The sequence below is a fragment of the Homalodisca vitripennis genome, chromosome 2 (assembly GCF_021130785.1).
Source record: "Homalodisca vitripennis isolate AUS2020 chromosome 2, UT_GWSS_2.1, whole genome shotgun sequence".
Taxonomy (NCBI): domain Eukaryota; kingdom Metazoa; phylum Arthropoda; class Insecta; order Hemiptera; family Cicadellidae; genus Homalodisca; species Homalodisca vitripennis.
The window spans coordinates 56,473,496-56,489,919 of record NC_060208.1 but is presented as its reverse complement, the minus strand read 5'-3'; the positions used below and the strand labels follow the sequence as shown (position 1 = coordinate 56,489,919).

The 16,424-nt window shown below is 32.8% G+C and overlaps 1 protein-coding gene across 2 annotated transcripts; it reads left to right on the top strand.

Moving 5' to 3' along the window:
• The first annotated feature begins 316 nt into the window (after positions 1-316).
• LOC124353999 lies at positions 317-15,683 on the top strand. 2 transcript variants are annotated; one of them, XM_046804110.1, is made up of 4 exons: positions 317-449; positions 7,132-7,312; positions 14,759-14,897; positions 15,189-15,683. In XM_046804110.1, the coding sequence occupies exons 2-4, from the start codon at positions 7,150-7,152 to the stop codon at positions 15,487-15,489; spliced, it is 603 nt and encodes a 200-aa protein (XP_046660066.1). In that variant the 5' UTR covers positions 317-449; positions 7,132-7,149; the 3' UTR covers positions 15,490-15,683. The 2 variants fall into 2 exon arrangements, with proteins under 2 accessions (XP_046660066.1, XP_046660065.1); XM_046804109.1 differs by having other exon boundaries at positions 14,735-14,897.
• Positions 15,684-16,424: the final 741 nt, after the last annotated feature.

Sequence of the window (16,424 nt, the reverse complement as noted above, 5' to 3'; positions counted from 1 at the left end):
GATCAATAAATGTTTTAGAATTAAAATATCCATCACAAACAAATTAGTTAATTTAAAGAAGCATACTTAAAACATAAAATTCAATAAATATGCTTAGTTGGTTAAATAAGAAAATACAAAGGCTTTGGTTGTTGATATGCAATATATTCACCAAAAAGATTGATGCCAAAGAATTATTCATTGAGTGGTGTTAAAAGGGAGTGTGAAGGACTGATTAATGATTACACAGAATATTGTGAGAAATAGCATGAGGCGAGATGCCCCTGACCAAGGACATGACCCTGGCTGGCTCAGTTCCGCTCTGGTGGATGAAGCAGTCCTCAAGGAACATCTCTGGGACCGCCTCTGTTCCCAAGCTATAACCGACAAGCTTCGTTTAACTCCTGATTACCTTTGTTTGTCAGGATCTGTTCATCCTGTTCAACGCACACCTCTGCTGCTCTCACAAGGTACACAATAAAGTTGTTCATTTTGTTCAGTATATTTCTAGGAGACTGATTTTACAGTGGCATTAGTTTATTACAAGTGAAAGTTTAAATTATTGTTAGAGAAAGTGTTTGATTTGTACTGGTTGGAAAACAGTTATATCTTGACAATGCAAAACTGTATAAACAAATTGTTTAAAATGAGCTATTAATCAGAATAAAATGATGTTTTCTCTTTAGTTACCAATTAATTTAAACTGCAATTTGAGTTATCCACAATAATTACTGAGTCAAATAAGAAAAAAGACTTTTTAATTCAGTTTTTTAGTATTTTATCATTCCAACTGATACTGGCGTTACTCATTCATTAACATAAAAATTGTATAAATTCATATTCAAACTACATTAGGACACATTTTTATTAGTAATTAAAATTACTACATAAGTGTTTAATTCTCAGGAAGCAGTCCTCAGGGAACATCAATGGATTGTCTCTGTTCTCAGTAAGGTTTAAAAAATTGTTTTCTTTTTCCAAGAAAGATTGTTATGCTATAAGCAAGAATTTCTCTTGTCATTCTGTGTTTGTAGTTAGACTATTTGAACTGTCATAACAACAAGGTGACACACCTCCCCACTTAGCAGATCAACTCCACCATTCTTTGTTTAATTGTTTTTTGCATTTGAGGAGAAAGTTTTTATTTTGAAAGGTAACAAACATGTGAACCAGAAGAAACTATATTTTAAGGTATTAATATTATTCCTAGGTTTGTAATAAAATCACAAGAACCTGTAGTTACTTGCTTGGTTAAACATTATTTGAATCAAACTATTCCCTAAAGTCTCAGTTTAAATGTATAAATTATAAAGCAACAAAAAACTAATGATTCAGTAATTTTTGGACATTGAGGTTACATTGAAACTCACATATTCCAGTACAGTCACTAAGTATCTCAAAATAGTTTCTCAACTACCTGTTATGCATTCGAGAGTTTTCCCTTTAATCTGCAAATAGAAAGCTATATAAGTTTTTGAAAGTACTTTTAATATATGTTAATTTAACCTAATATTTGGATGAACGTTTTTTTTCTTTGATTCATACAAGGTTCCTTCCACATGAAGATATTCAATTAGCTGATCAAATTACATACACCATCAGAACTTGATCAACTCAGATATCAGAAATGAATCTCAATAAAGTAGTTTAGTCAACTTTATTTTATATTGTTGAAATTATTTCATAAAAATTAAACAAATATATTAATGGAATTAAATTAATTTTTTTATATTTAAAAAATCCTAACTTTTCTGGAATATTTTTCTGGAATCAGAATATTTTGTCAACTTTTTAATGAACATAGCAATTTTGATCTTAACTTTGTGCAGTTAAGGAATATTACTCTGATCAGTTAGTATCAGACAGAGTTTATTATAGTTTGTTTTTCTAAAGAAGATCCCTGAAGGAGCTGGGTCTGAGCGATCTCTCTCACACGATAAACATCTCACTTCAAACGTCTACGATATTATAATATACAGCTATATTACATCAGAAACATTTTTTTACTGTATGGTTAGTATTCAACCATGTATTAGAGTGAAAGAAAAATATTATATGTGTTGTTGTGGATTGTAGTAACCAAAAAATATGGAGAAAAAATAGTTTTCTGTTTAAAATTTAAGCTTTCTCCACTTTAACTATTATTAAAAAAATTACTAAAAAAATGTTATACAGCATTTGTTGTAGGCTCTTAAAGAACGACATACTAGAATGTTACGCTACTACCTACACATAGATCCTCCACTAGGTAGTGACACTGACCAGTAGAATTCTAAAAATCAAATAGTCAAAATAGCCTCAATGGCCTAGCCAACTGTTAAGAATAGTGCTTTATTTAAAACATGCTGAATATGAAAATTTAGTCACACAGTCATAGTTTGTATATCATTTTCACATTCGATTAAATCTTCCCAAAATAATTATAAACAAAAATTAAATTATTAAGAGTATTTACTTTCCCAGTATTTCTGATTACCGTACTTGATTACTGTTATCACATACTCCTACTGAGGACAATTGAATGAGTCTTTCAAACAAAAAAGAGTAACTCTGGAACTTCTAGATCCTTAACAGATAAAATTGTAGGCCATTGATGACCAAGGTAAATTTCAAATCAATTTTCACTAGTAGCATTTCAAGGAGTGTCAAGGATATTTATTAGTATAAATAAAGTGTAAAAATGTCTGCAAGTGCACACAGTGCATACAGGTATTCTCTAAGTATACCAGACACTTTGAAGAGAAACTTCCATATTAGATCTGAACAGGCCCGTGCTGGGTACGTCGAAAGGGCGGGGGACAGGGGTGGTGAGGGCGCCAACCAAATGGGACACCGGGGGGTCGGGGGTTTGGAATACCCCCCAGGTTGGCGGAGGGTCCGGGCGTTCCCCCCCGGGAATTGTTTGAAAAAAATAAACACCTAAAAACGTGTTTTTAAGCTACATGAAGCACATTTTTCTTCAAGCAGTAACGAAGAAAATTTACACTTTAGCAAAGACCTGTTCATTGTAAAAATATTACAAATAATGCACACAAATCAAAGATACAACAAAATTTAATAAACCACTTAAATCTGCGTTTTTTACCTTATTTGACACTTACAAATTGTAATGAACGAACATTGCTTATTTTTGTGCATTATCAATTTAAAAAATAAGAATGTAATCAATAAATTTGAACGTATATACCTCGAAAAAGGAAAATAAATAAATGGTAGTTAGTTGCAAACACTTTGAACTAATTAAGTTGTTTATGTTTTCAAGCATCTCCTCTTTCCTACCCTCCCCCAACACGACTGCGTTATAGAATCGCCCACTGCCACTGCGCAAATGTGTAGACCCGCTCAGTCAGCAATTCGGCAAGGCTTACATGTTACATTTTAAACAAAATTTTAACTCAAACTAGTTTCCATCGTTTGTATTATAGTGTCTACAACACAGTTATAGACAGTTATCCTGAAAGAAGTATCTTCAGGAGAAGAGGCAACACTTTCATCACTACATTTTTCACCGGCCATTTTTTTACTATCCTTGACCTTGACTTTTTGAATGTAGTTTCCATCATCAAATCTTTCAGATCCTCAAATTCTGAGGAAGCCTCGATCTTCTCATTGAATTTCCTAACGAATGTGTGTGCTGCTTCTAGAGTTTCATAAAACCTATTTCGCAGGTCTTTCAGTCTTTCAGTTGCTGACTCTATTAGCCTCCAGGCTTGAGCAAAGTCAAGATTCTTCGTTTGGAGGTAGTCTGATAACGGTGTAGTAACTTTAAATATTTGCAGGAAGGTCATTGCAATAACTGTTGTTTCAAACTCTAGAAACTTACTAAGAAGTCCTGTTGCACTACTCCTGACTGTAGTGTTAAATTCAGGGGACAAGGAAATCTTTTGTAACGCTACAGTCAGTTCATGGAATACATGTTTGACTTGATGTGAAGGGTCAAGTGGAGTGCTTGTTGTCCAATTATCAATCCTGCCAAATATCTTAGTGGTAGCATCACTCTACACAGTAAATCATTCACAGTCTCTGCTTGTCGACTTTGGAATAATCTCCCGGATCATATCAGAGGTATTCGTAGTCGGGAACGATTTCGGGGGGTGCTTAGGGACCATCTGTTTTGCGCCTCGTCGGGTTGACGATATCGTGGCATAGGGTATGGGACGATGGCTTTGTATGAATGGTGATGGATGAATGTCTGTTAATTTCCTTTTAAGTTTTATTCTATTTATTTATTTTTAGTTTCATAGCGAACCTTTATTTCATGTTATTACTTTATATAAATAGAGATTATAATTTTTGATTGTTAAATAGTAATGTAAACTGTATTGTGGCTCTTGTTTTACAGTAATAGTAGAGTTTATTAATTTATGGTTAGGTGTAAGAGAGGACTTAATAGTCCTAACCTCGCCAATTGAATATGTTTTACGTTCTATTCAATAAAGACATTTTTCATTTAATTTCATTTCATTTTCATTTCATCACTCTTACTCCGCCAACGTGTAGCACCAATAGCACCGAGTTTAAAAACAGGATTTTCTGCTGAATAAAAATGTTGTCTCTTTAATGATTCCTTTAAAAATACTTGTGCCTCTTGGAGCAAACCAAAAAATGTGATCGTTGAAGGAAGTATTTATGCTGTATCAGTAAAAACTAGGTTTAAAACATGAGCGTAGCACCAAGTGTGTATATGGTTCGGAATTCTCTCCGACAATTTCGCAGTTAAGCCTGCATAGGCTCCACTCATATTTGATGCCCCATCAAAAGCATTACCTATACAATTTTCCACTGGGATTCCGACATTTTTCAATGTATTTTCTAAAGAATCCATCAGAGCATCGGCTTTAGTTGATGATACACATTGTAAAGCTATCAGTCTTTCCTGCACTTGGCCTCCGTTTACGAAACGAACAACGTATGAACATTGATCATTTCCTGATATGTCTGTTGTAGTGTCCATTAAAATGGAGAAGTTTACCGGTTCCTTCACTTGAGCTGATATATTACTTACAATTTCATCAAAAAGAATTTTAACAATTTTAATCAATGTTGTATTGCTGAGAAATGTCACGTGGCTACCTCTTCCGACTAGGTTTTTCTTCTCTCCTGTTTCCTTTTCCTTTTTAGCTCTTTTCTCGAATGATTTTTGGCTTTTTCGTCTAGTTTCAAGAGGGCGCCGGTTTACCTTTAAGGCGAGGGCGCAGGGGGACACGTCCCCCTGTCCCCCCGGGCCAGCACGGGCCTGGATCTGAAAGAAAATAGATCTTTGGTAACAGCTGGAAAACAAGATTCCATTGGCAATATGGCATTGTTTCTCCTGTGGTTCTATACAATATCTATGAAAAAGGAAATACTTAAATGGTCATATAAAAGCCAAGTTTTCAACATGGTAAAGAAAGTTGAAAACCTGTCAAATATAATAACCCACTTGATTTTATCTATAGTCCATGGATATTGTGGTAATGAATAGTAAAGTCCATTAAAGTACACTCGTGTTAAATTCAACCAATGGTTCTAAACATCTGTACTTATGGAACATACCGTTGAAGAATCACAATTAAAGACCACCTGGCCAAACTTTCAGATTATTAATTTTGAAAGTCACATTTACTTACATATATGTGGAAAGAATGTAATCTGTTAACTCTTCATCCTGATTACCAGAGTTTTTGAGGGGATGAATCCTTTGACAATCTTCTTAATGAAACTTTGTTTATAATAATGTTATGAACTAACTAATCCATTTCTTTTATCACTGACATTGAAGTAGTTTTTTCCCACTACTCATCACAACTTTCAGAATATTTTGTCTCTTCAGTTGTATCACCTCTTTCTAGTTGAATCTGAATAGATTCAAAATATAATTCCTGGTCCAAAACTTCAACTGGTGTGACCATGGATATTAGTATGTAGAACTATTAATACCACAGACAGTTCCTGAGACCTTCAAGAGCAACAGTTCACTTATTTTTGTAAAGGGTTGAACTGAATTTAAGCACTCGAAGAACCAGAAAATCATCTAGGTGCAGAGAGACAGAGATATTAGATCAAGATATATATAAAGATCTTGAGGGCAGTGTTGACTAGCAAGTCTTACAACATTGGATATCACTTACTTATAAACAGAACGAAGAATGAACTGGAGTTAAACTCAACATACACATTGATCCAACCCTTCCCACTATAGCTATGTTATGTGTAGACTGAAGAGTCTTAGTAATTACCTCATTAAAAATTTCCAGAATAACCAAAAGAAGCTCTGATATTGAAATCTGCAGTAGTTATTTTAGCATTAGCATTACAGTACGTGTATAATCCAAAAAAAGTCCACCTGGTCAGACTTGAGACCAATTTAATAATGCAGGTAGGAGTTTTTCCATTAATAGACATTATAGAACAATTAATGTATTATAGAAATGCTGGATTCATATTGAAATCTATAAATCTAAGGCATTTAAGATGCATTTATTGTTATAATACCCAAGAAAGGTTTTAATTACCATAAATATTACCTTCACAAATAGCACAGTGCTTTGCTTATGATGCAATGGCTTAACATATGTCTAATCATGTACGAACTTGAAAAAACACAGAAGTCTGTAGAGTCAATTCTCAAATCTGACAGTCACAAACTAAAATTAAATTACAGAATTGGCTAGTGACAGATTCACTGATAGGCCCACTAGGCCCAGGTGTATAGGCCACAGACTCAAAGGGGCTATAAACTTTCTTCAAGCTTAGAGAGTTTCTTAAAGCTATTAACATAAGTACACCTATGATTTTGGCATAGTTTAATTATTAAGGAATTATTGAATTTTTTAGAGCTTCAAATCCAATAAAAATATCTATAATAAGAGTAGAAATTTATTATTTAGAACAAGTTTTATCTAATTCACAAACAAGTTTTTACACAGGGCTGCAAATATTTTCTAGACCTAGGGATGCAAAAAGGCGGGCCCAAAGGGAGCACAGGAATTACTCAATCAATTTTTTGTGTATCTTAAGCCCTGATATGATCTTACACACCAAAGATACTACATGAAAATGACAATAAACAAAAGGCACTTCTAGTTACCTCATGGTTTAACTTCTCCATAAATATTCTTTGGTTCTTAAAAAAATAAATAAAATTGAGATTGTTTACATGTCTTTTCCTAGGTATAAAAAACTGTAAGGATGGTGTTTATCTTGGTTCTACTGGCAGTCGGAATCACAGAGGCTTCCCAGTATCACAACTGGGGTTATGGGATGAAGCAACACCAGGTTGTGATCCCCTCTCCTAACCTCAACTCTAATGGCAAGAGCATGGACAATTATGGTACTGCAAGAAGTTATGGAAGTAAGAAATAAATAATAATTCTTTTCAAAATGTGATATTTTTGAGAGATTTGTTGTATGCATTTTAGATAAAATCTGACTTTGTAAAAATTATGATTAGGAATATTTGTAGTTGTCACTAGTTGGACTGGTTTTCTGGGGCCATTTACACAGGGCCTGATATATTCTTCTTACAGGAATCCAAGTTTAAGCAGTGAGAGTGGCTACACTTAAGAAAGCTTATATACCATCTGTAGTCTGCATTAAAGTCATTACTGGATAGAACTGGATAGACGTAAAACTTTGCAAAGATGCATAAAATATCTTTACTAGTTTCAAAATTGCGACCATTCAAACATTTTGATGCTAAATTTCATGAAAACCATAGTAGATACAACAAACATAAAACAGAAACATAAAAAACAGCTTGTTAAGTAATGAAATGTTTGACACCTCAAAATTTATGATCACAAATAATGGAGAAAATGGGTTTTTTATTAGCAATATAGTTTTACATTTTTTTCCAATTAATACTAATACCATCTTTAAACAGAAATTAAACACTTAAAACCTGTTCCTAAATCAGCAAATTTCCTCCTTAAAAATGAATGCATTGTTGAGCTAATCAATAGTAATGGAGATCCTGTGAATGAATTGTGTACACATTTAAATTGTGTTCAAAGTAATGTATTTATTCTTTTATTACGAATTGAGTAGTATTTTTAATGTGATTTATTTATTGTTATTTTATTTTTTAAATAGCAGTGAATAACACTGTTTATTCATATTCTAAACAAGCTAAAATGCATTTAATGTATTGACTAGCACGCTGCAATAGTAATGAAGCTAACTGGTAGTGCCAAGAGAACTTTCCTAAATGAATGTGCCCATGCGCATAAAAATATTCAACTATACCACCAATGTCTCTCTGAAAATAGTTCTTTTGTGTCTAATTAATATAATAATGCTGGTAGACTACGACCCCTAGAACTGCACAGTTGAGGAAATAGTACTTGATGAAATCTTTGAAAACCATGAAGAGAATACCAGAGAACCTTGAACCTATGGGGTCATTCAGAAACTTGTGTACTCTTCTCCAATAGAGACCATTAAATGTGTGATTGAGAATTTGTAATAGGAAGGTACTAATCAAGCAGAGGCCAGGAATCTGAATGAATCCGTCAGTCAATGAGAAGGCGCCTAGATGCATGAATTTTGAACAATGGAGGTCATTTTGAACATGAACTGTGATATTTAAATGTTATGTAAACAAAAATTAGTCTTGTTGATTTGTTTTATAACAGTTTTGGAAATGTATTAAAGACTAAATTTGCTATTTTCAATGAGTTATTCATTCAGTTTTAACAATTTATTTTTTTATTTATATTTTGCAGTATGAAATTTCAGTTCAATAAAAATGACTGATAATCCTTCAGGCTAGAAAATCAGTATCTCTGTTATTTTTTAACTGATCATAATAATTGGGGAGTCAAACGTCTGATTGCTTAACAAGCTGTTTTTATGTTTCTTACTTCTTTAATTAGTAAAGATATTCATCATTAGCTAAGTGTTAGATCTAAAATAGACAAATAGTCATGCAAAGTTACAATCCTGTAGCTTAAAGAATGTTTGAGTTATGCATTTTTACTTCAAAACCCCAAAAAGACATACATACAAAAATTGAAGCATTTTAGAACATGTGTTTATAGGAACCTTTTTCTTTGCTTTAGCATGATTAATAATTTTCTAAAATGTTTTACGTAATTTTGAAACAACCTGTATAGATTTGAATAACAATAATAAGCAATGACCAGGGATACAGAACAGTGGCATGCCGAGGGAAAATATTAATTAATTAGCAATATTAATTGATATTTGGCTTTGTAGTCAATGAAATTAAAGGGAGGATGAAGAAATGCCAAGAAGTTTTGATACTAAAGAATATTTCCCATTAAATAGTGGCTGTGGGGGTCTACCCACAGAAAATGTTGTGAAAATTACCTACCAGATATTGCGTTATTAACCACTTTATATGTGGATATTGAATTGAATGCCAGTTTTCCCATTTGGAATAAAGATGACACTTCCTTGAAATAAAAAGATTTATGTGTAAGAAATTGTTTAAGCCTTGTTTTGTTAATTAACAATTCATATAGGGACTAGATTATCAATAAATTGTTATGGTTGAGTTAATGCTACAGAAGCCATTGTCTCTTACATTTAACAACATGAATTCTCCGACCAGGCCTCTCACTCCCTGCATTCAGAGTACTGTACTCATGCTACTTCCAACCGACGCTTTGCCCCATTCACTTCACTACATGTAAACCGGAATTGTTTGAATTGAAGTGCTGCATATATTCTGTAATCGTATGTTCTTTTTGTTTTTTCAATTAAATAATAAGTGACCGGAGCTATTTATTTATTTGACACACTGTTATATATTTATAAATACATACCTCCCCTTATTTTTTCATTTATTGAAACACTGTTTCACATGTTTCATTCCACCACTCGTCACTGGTAAAGAGGCATAGTCAAGTTATTTGCATGTGACATTAATCCTAGATAAAAAGGGCAACATTTTAAAACATTTAGAGAAAGGTGAACAGTAGCTCATTTGTCTAATTAGTACGATTATTGGTGATGCAACAATACACGATATAAAGAACAAAAAAGGACCAAACTGAGTTGTTCTTCAAGTCCTCTGCCAGTGTAAGTAAAAATTTGAAAACTCTTGAGTTTCCCCAATTAGAAGATGTACTTCATGCTCGGTTCATGCAAGAAAGAAGCATTCATATGCCTATTTCAGGTGACATTCTTATGGAAAATGACATTCTCTTATAACAAAATTATCAAAATTATGACTTTTGTGCAAGTATTCGTTGGCTTGACAAATTAAAAAAGTGTTTTGAAGTCAGATTGTTAACTTAACTGGATATAAGCTATAATTTAATGTAGAATTTTTGAGCCCTTAATTGCTAAAACTGTTAAAATGGACTTATGCCTGTTTTGGGACTGTTAGACAAAAAAAATTGTACATAGAGCTGAAGCTAGTGCTTCTGGTTGCAAATTGACAAAAGACAGGATAACTTTTATACCTTACCCTAATGTTAGGGGTACTCCCAAGTTGCAGATGCTTAGCATTGGTATATCAAAAACATTTTGCATGATTGATAATGCTTCACAATCATTTATCCCTTTCTTAAGCCTTAAGTTTTTGTTTTAATTTTTACATGTATTTCTATATCTTGTAAAATTCACTATACACATTTTTAGTAAACATATAAACGTGTGTGTTTGAACATAGAAGAAGCTATTTTACTCATTTGGTATGTTTTAAAAACACGTTTAAAATATTTGTTTTAATACTAATTAGTTTATTTAAAACTCCCTGAAGTCTGGGTTATTAAATCTCCCAAATTATAGAAATAAAACATTATTTTCTTTTCTTTTAATCTATTGATTTTGTAATAATTATTATACTGTGCATAATGATACAATTCTGAGTTATGTTCAACATTTAAAGCCTCTAGGAATTTAGTTTTTAAATTTATTACAAAATTTGTACTTAACAGAGAGGCAAGAAAGCAAGGTAATAAAAACTTTCACTTTTAATTGATAACAATATCTTACATGGGAGCCACACAACATATCCCATTTTAAATCAACCATTCTAGTCAACAATCCACAGTAAAAATATAACACATTCCTAGCCACTTAGTTTACTATGAAGCTAGTTGAATAATTAAGTTTTTAAATGTTCAGATTTTTATGAAACCAACCTTGTCACAATATGTCTTGGTAACTTACTAATAAATCTCAAAGCAATTTTTCTATTGGCAAATATATTATTGTTAGTTTTTATTAAAAATGGATATAACCCTAAAAAACATTTATTCAATTATGAAAATAAAAGTAAATCAATAGTATTAACGAACGATAACTTGAAAAAGAACCATAGGAATATATTTTTATAACACTTAACAAAAAAACTAAATAAACCAATATGGAAAATCTTCAGTAAATCAAAATTCAAATTGATTTATTAAACAGAAAAAGAAGTTTCAAACTATTCAAAAAATGTACAAAAAATCTAAACAGCAATTGGATAAATTTCTAAACCAGGAACCTACAAATTAAAATGTAGCAAATGTAATAAATATTACATTGGTCAAACCAATCGAAATTTTAAGTCATGATTTAGAGAACATATTCAGGCACTCAATATAATATAAGTATAAATCAAATAATGAGACTAGCATGAAATTAAAAACTCTTTATTATACATAGTTTTCAACTGTACAATAGCGTCATTAGGATCTGTTTTCACGGATATATATATATATATATATATATAGTAAAGTAATAAATATTACTATTTTAAAATACACACATAATAAAATATTCTACATTCAGATAGCCGTAATAGTACGGTTTAAATATTCCTGAACGCTGTAGGGGCAACTGTTCAAAAGAGTTGTCATGCCTTTTTCGAAAGCTTTTATGGCACTTTCACCTTGAGGGAGTCAGACATTGCATAAAAAGCTTGGTGCCGTTGATAAGGAGATGCCGATCAAGAAAACTTTTGTGATGCTTAAGAATTTTGATGTTATTGGACTGCCTAAGATAGGAATCAATTAATTGGTGTGTTTATTACGTGAAACAACTCAAAGTGTTTTCGCACAAAGGTTAAACAACTCAAAATGTAAATGGATGGAAAGGTAAGAGTCCTTTGTTTGAAGTTTATTTTTGACAATGGAAGGATTGTGAATGAAACAGGATTTTTTTCATTCCAACAAAAATCCTGTTTCATTCAAGGTAAGAATATTGGAATCCTTGGCCTGCACGAAGACCGGTGAGGTTTCCCGAATGCTGCTCTCAACGCCCTCTTTTGAAGTTTGAATATTGGCCTAGTGCGTTTACATTCGAAACCCCAAATGGCCACAGCATAAGACAGGTATGGATATATCAACCCATAGTATGCGACCAAAGTTACTTGAGTGTCCGCATATTTGGAGAAGGTATTATGTTTTCTATTCCAAATACCGTACACTTATGTTTTGGGTTGGATGTTTATAATAGTAACAAAATCTGATTTATCTTGGTTGCATTGAAATCAAATCAAATCAAATCAAATCATAATTTATTTCCCAAAAATATTTACATGCTAGCACATTTACTATCAAATCTATATTATCTTGTTACTATAATATTTAAATGTGTACTTAAAAAACATTAAACATGAAAAATATTACACTCATCAAATTAAAGTGGCCTAGGAAAATGAGCCTACATGGGCAGAAAGCCTGTGCGTAGGCTCGAGTTGCTTCCCTGGAGATTGTGGACGAATTAAATCGGGTGATTAATTATCATATAACATCAACACAAAACACACACTCACAACACACACACACACACACGCGCGCGCGCGCGCGCCAAAAAAACCGTATTTACATATTACGGTATTGAAATTTATCAGCGTTACATACTACCAATAGTTTAAAGGAAAGATTTACTGAGATGAAAAACAATTAAGGAATGGTGTATTTTCAAGATCAAAAGGTCAACACGCAGAACAACCTAACCTATTACAACTTACTAGCAGATTTCTTGCCGAAATGTTATGAAATAAAAAATAAATGTATAAAATAGGAAAAAACCATAGAGGCATCGGTGCTGTTGAAGTGGCATTAAGAGGAGGGAGGCAGGGTCAAAAGTCAGGTCCGTCTGTAGTCAGCCGTGATAATTGCCTCGGCCTCTCTTCTGCGCTGATAGCATACAGCCATTCATTCGAGCGTTTCTTGCATGTATATATCGACGGTGAGTTGAATATTTGGTTGTCAGGGAAAGTATTTACAGATATTTCTATACAGAATATGGGATATATAAAGAGAATTTGTAGATGAGAAGGATTTACTGATTTGCATTGATGAGACACCAATATTCCGTGAGTATCGTGTGCTATGAGAATGCGAAGTTGTAGAGAAAATTGTATAAAAATGTTTATAAATATGAACGAGGAGTGTTTTAATGAAATATTTTTTCGAATTGATAGAATGGCAGTTTCTTGATATAAAGTGTCAGTAGGATATCTCCTAGATTTTTGAAACCGGCTTTTAAAGATTGCCTTCTGAACCACTTGCAGAGGTTGCAAAAGAGTTTTAATACGCTCCACCCCAGGCTATTATTCCAAACGAGAACAACGATTGGGCATAGGCGAAATAAGCAAGTTTAATTTTCTTTTTCATTTAAAATTTCACTTAATTGTTTAAACGCAAATATATATTTCCTTGCTCTCTTTTTTTACATATTCAACATGTACAGACCATTTAAGCGCTTATCAAAGAATACACCCAAATATTTATAAGACGATACATTTTCAATAGTTTCACAAGAACAAAGTTCATTGTTGTAACTGCCACAATTATGGACCACGAGGTCGCCGAGGGCATAGTCTGTGGTCTCCCGGAGAGAGATGGGCATAAACTTAGTCTTTGATGTATTTAATGAAAGGATATTTTGGTCAAACCATTTTTTTTAAGACCATGAGGTCATGTAGAGCGTTAGAACGGGCATCAACCCAGTCGCTACCTTTTATTAAAATTAAGCTATCATCTGCAAATAAAACAGGATTGCCATTTAAGTTCAATTTAGAGATATTGTTAATATAAATCAAAAACAGAATTGGGCCCAGCGTACTGCCCTGAACCACCCCGTAGTCCACCGGAAGCGCGTCACTCTCGGTCCCACACAGACAGACACGGTCTGCAGCCTACTTGTGAGGTAGGTCGAGAACCATGAAAGTGCATTACCCCGAACTCCCAGTGGCCTCCAATTTAAGGAGCAACCTATTTCTATCAATGCTATCAAAGGCCTTCCTCAATCAAGAAATATTAAAATAATGCGCAGGTTCTTAGATATAGCATCCATTGATTTGTCTGTTGACATCAAAAAGAGCATCAGAAATGTTCCCTATCCTTTCTGAACCCATACTGACACTCACACAAGATTTGGTTGTTAGAAAGATAGGCAACTAATTGTTCTTTAATTATACGCTCAAGGATCTTGGAGAAATACACTCAAAAGGCTGATGGGGCGGAAATTATTTTTATCTAAGAAGCTATCTCCTTTATGCAGTGGAATGACCTTAGCGATTTTAAAGATATCCGGGAAAATACCGGAAGAAATACTTAGATTTATTAAATGCTGAAGGGGCTTAATATTGAATTACAGTAGCAGCTATTCTTTTTTGTAGCTTTAAAATTACCACCATTGTTATATCCAAATACTTAAGGGTTATACAATGCTTTATTAAAATTCTCCTTTCAGCTGTTTTTATCTGTCCAATCTTGAACTGAGAAGATGCAGAGTCAATATTAAGATTATTTTCCAGATTTATCATCCGCTGTTTCATAAATCTATCAACAAATTTGCTATTTAGATGGTCCAAGTTTCTCCTATGCAGGTGCTCCAAGTGGAAGTGGAGGTCATGGAAACTTCAACAATTTTAAGATGATGTCTGCACCATCATCACAATATTTCAAGAATCCACGGTTGGATAAAAATGTCTACAACAATTATGCTTCAGGAGATGTGAACTCTAGGTGAGTTGAATTAAAATTAATTCATGACTTAAATTTTTTAAATGGATTTCTCAGAGAATCTTGGTAAAAACCAACAATTGAAAATTTCTTAAGGAAATAAACACTAATGATATATAATGTGCTCAATATTTCTAATAGTAATCCATAACATACTTATTGGAAACAGATTTTTGTTTTTCATGTAAATTATATGGTATTTCTCAAGGCTATATTTTAAGATCTATTCTATTGCTGTTTTTAGAAATGAGTACAAGATACCTTACACTAGTTTTAATTTTTCTGATTTGTCAGGTACAAAAGTAACATTTTAGACATGCAAAGAAAATCTGGGAACTATAACATTCCCTTGAGTGCTCCTACCAATCTTCGCTCCTACAGGAACTACGGGGTTCACAGTGGTGCATACAGACCAGCAGGTTTCTACGGGAACAAGACTCCTTCTGGATTCACTTTTCCACAAAATTTTGCTCAAGATTTTCATGGTACTCGTATCTATGATGGACCAAGAGTTGTAAAGAACAATCCCAAGAAATCTGGTATCTATGTCATTCCAACACCTTCAAAGTTATATTTTGATGGAATAAAGAATTAAGCATGTTGCAAATTTGGGTAGTTTCTCTTATTTTTCAGAAAATATTCAATATTAAAATGTTAATTGTATGGTAATTTGAGGTTAATGCACTGGGTTTCCAATTTTTTTAATGTTTAATAATGGAAACTCATTTGCAGCACTTCAAAAGAGGATGAACTGGTGAAGTGTGGGACAAAATAAAATTTAAAAGCTGTTGTGAGTATTTTACTTTAACCTTTTTTGTGCCTTTAAACACATTTATTATGATTACTTTGAATTAATACTAACTTAGAAAACTCATTTGCTCCAATAAGATTGATAACTACTTCCTATACTCCATTTTACGTTCAGAATGTAATGTGGCAAGTCCAAAAACAATGTATTCCAAATGGAAAATTTCGGAACAACTACTCTGAGTAAAACAGTTGATTCCATGCCGGGACAGTTACTGATATCAAGTCATATTAGACAAAAAAAAAATCAAAAAGTAATTAATTTGTGTATTTCCAAAATATTATGTACCAACCAATGCAAAAATGTTTTATTTTAATATCATTGTATCCTAACAATTAATAATGTACATATTTAAAATAATTTAGTGTACGAATTCAAATACACTAACATTTTAAATACTCAGAGTTGAGTAAACCATTTGAAATTCTGGACTTCCACTCTCCATGAGTGAACTGTGATAACCTAACAAAAAATAGGGAAATACCTGTATATTATACACATATTTAATTTCAAAGATTACATTAATTTTCACACCTTTCATAATAAAACGAGGTTTTCAATAAGCAAACAAGTTTTTTTTTATTTTTTGGTCAGAGATTTCGTCAGTGGCAAAGTTGTAGAGAAAGAGTTACATTACATTTTTATTCAAGACTTTTTTATCACACTTAGTTTGGACAAAACTGAAGGTAACAGGGTTCACAGAGGGTCGAGCTTGGTGCCCC

Excerpts from the sequence above, each read along its gene's own strand:
- LOC124353999 (XM_046804109.1), top strand. The coding sequence starts at position 7,150 with ATGGTGTTTATCTTGGTTCTACTGGCAGTCGGAATCACAGAGGCTTCC. Across the intron at positions 7,313-14,734 it reads TACTGCAAGAAGTTATGGAA|ATGGTCCAAGTTTCTCCTAT; the intron begins GTAAGAAATAAA and ends TTTGCTATTTAG. Across the intron at positions 14,898-15,188 it reads TCAGGAGATGTGAACTCTAG|GTACAAAAGTAACATTTTAG; the intron begins GTGAGTTGAATT and ends CTGATTTGTCAG.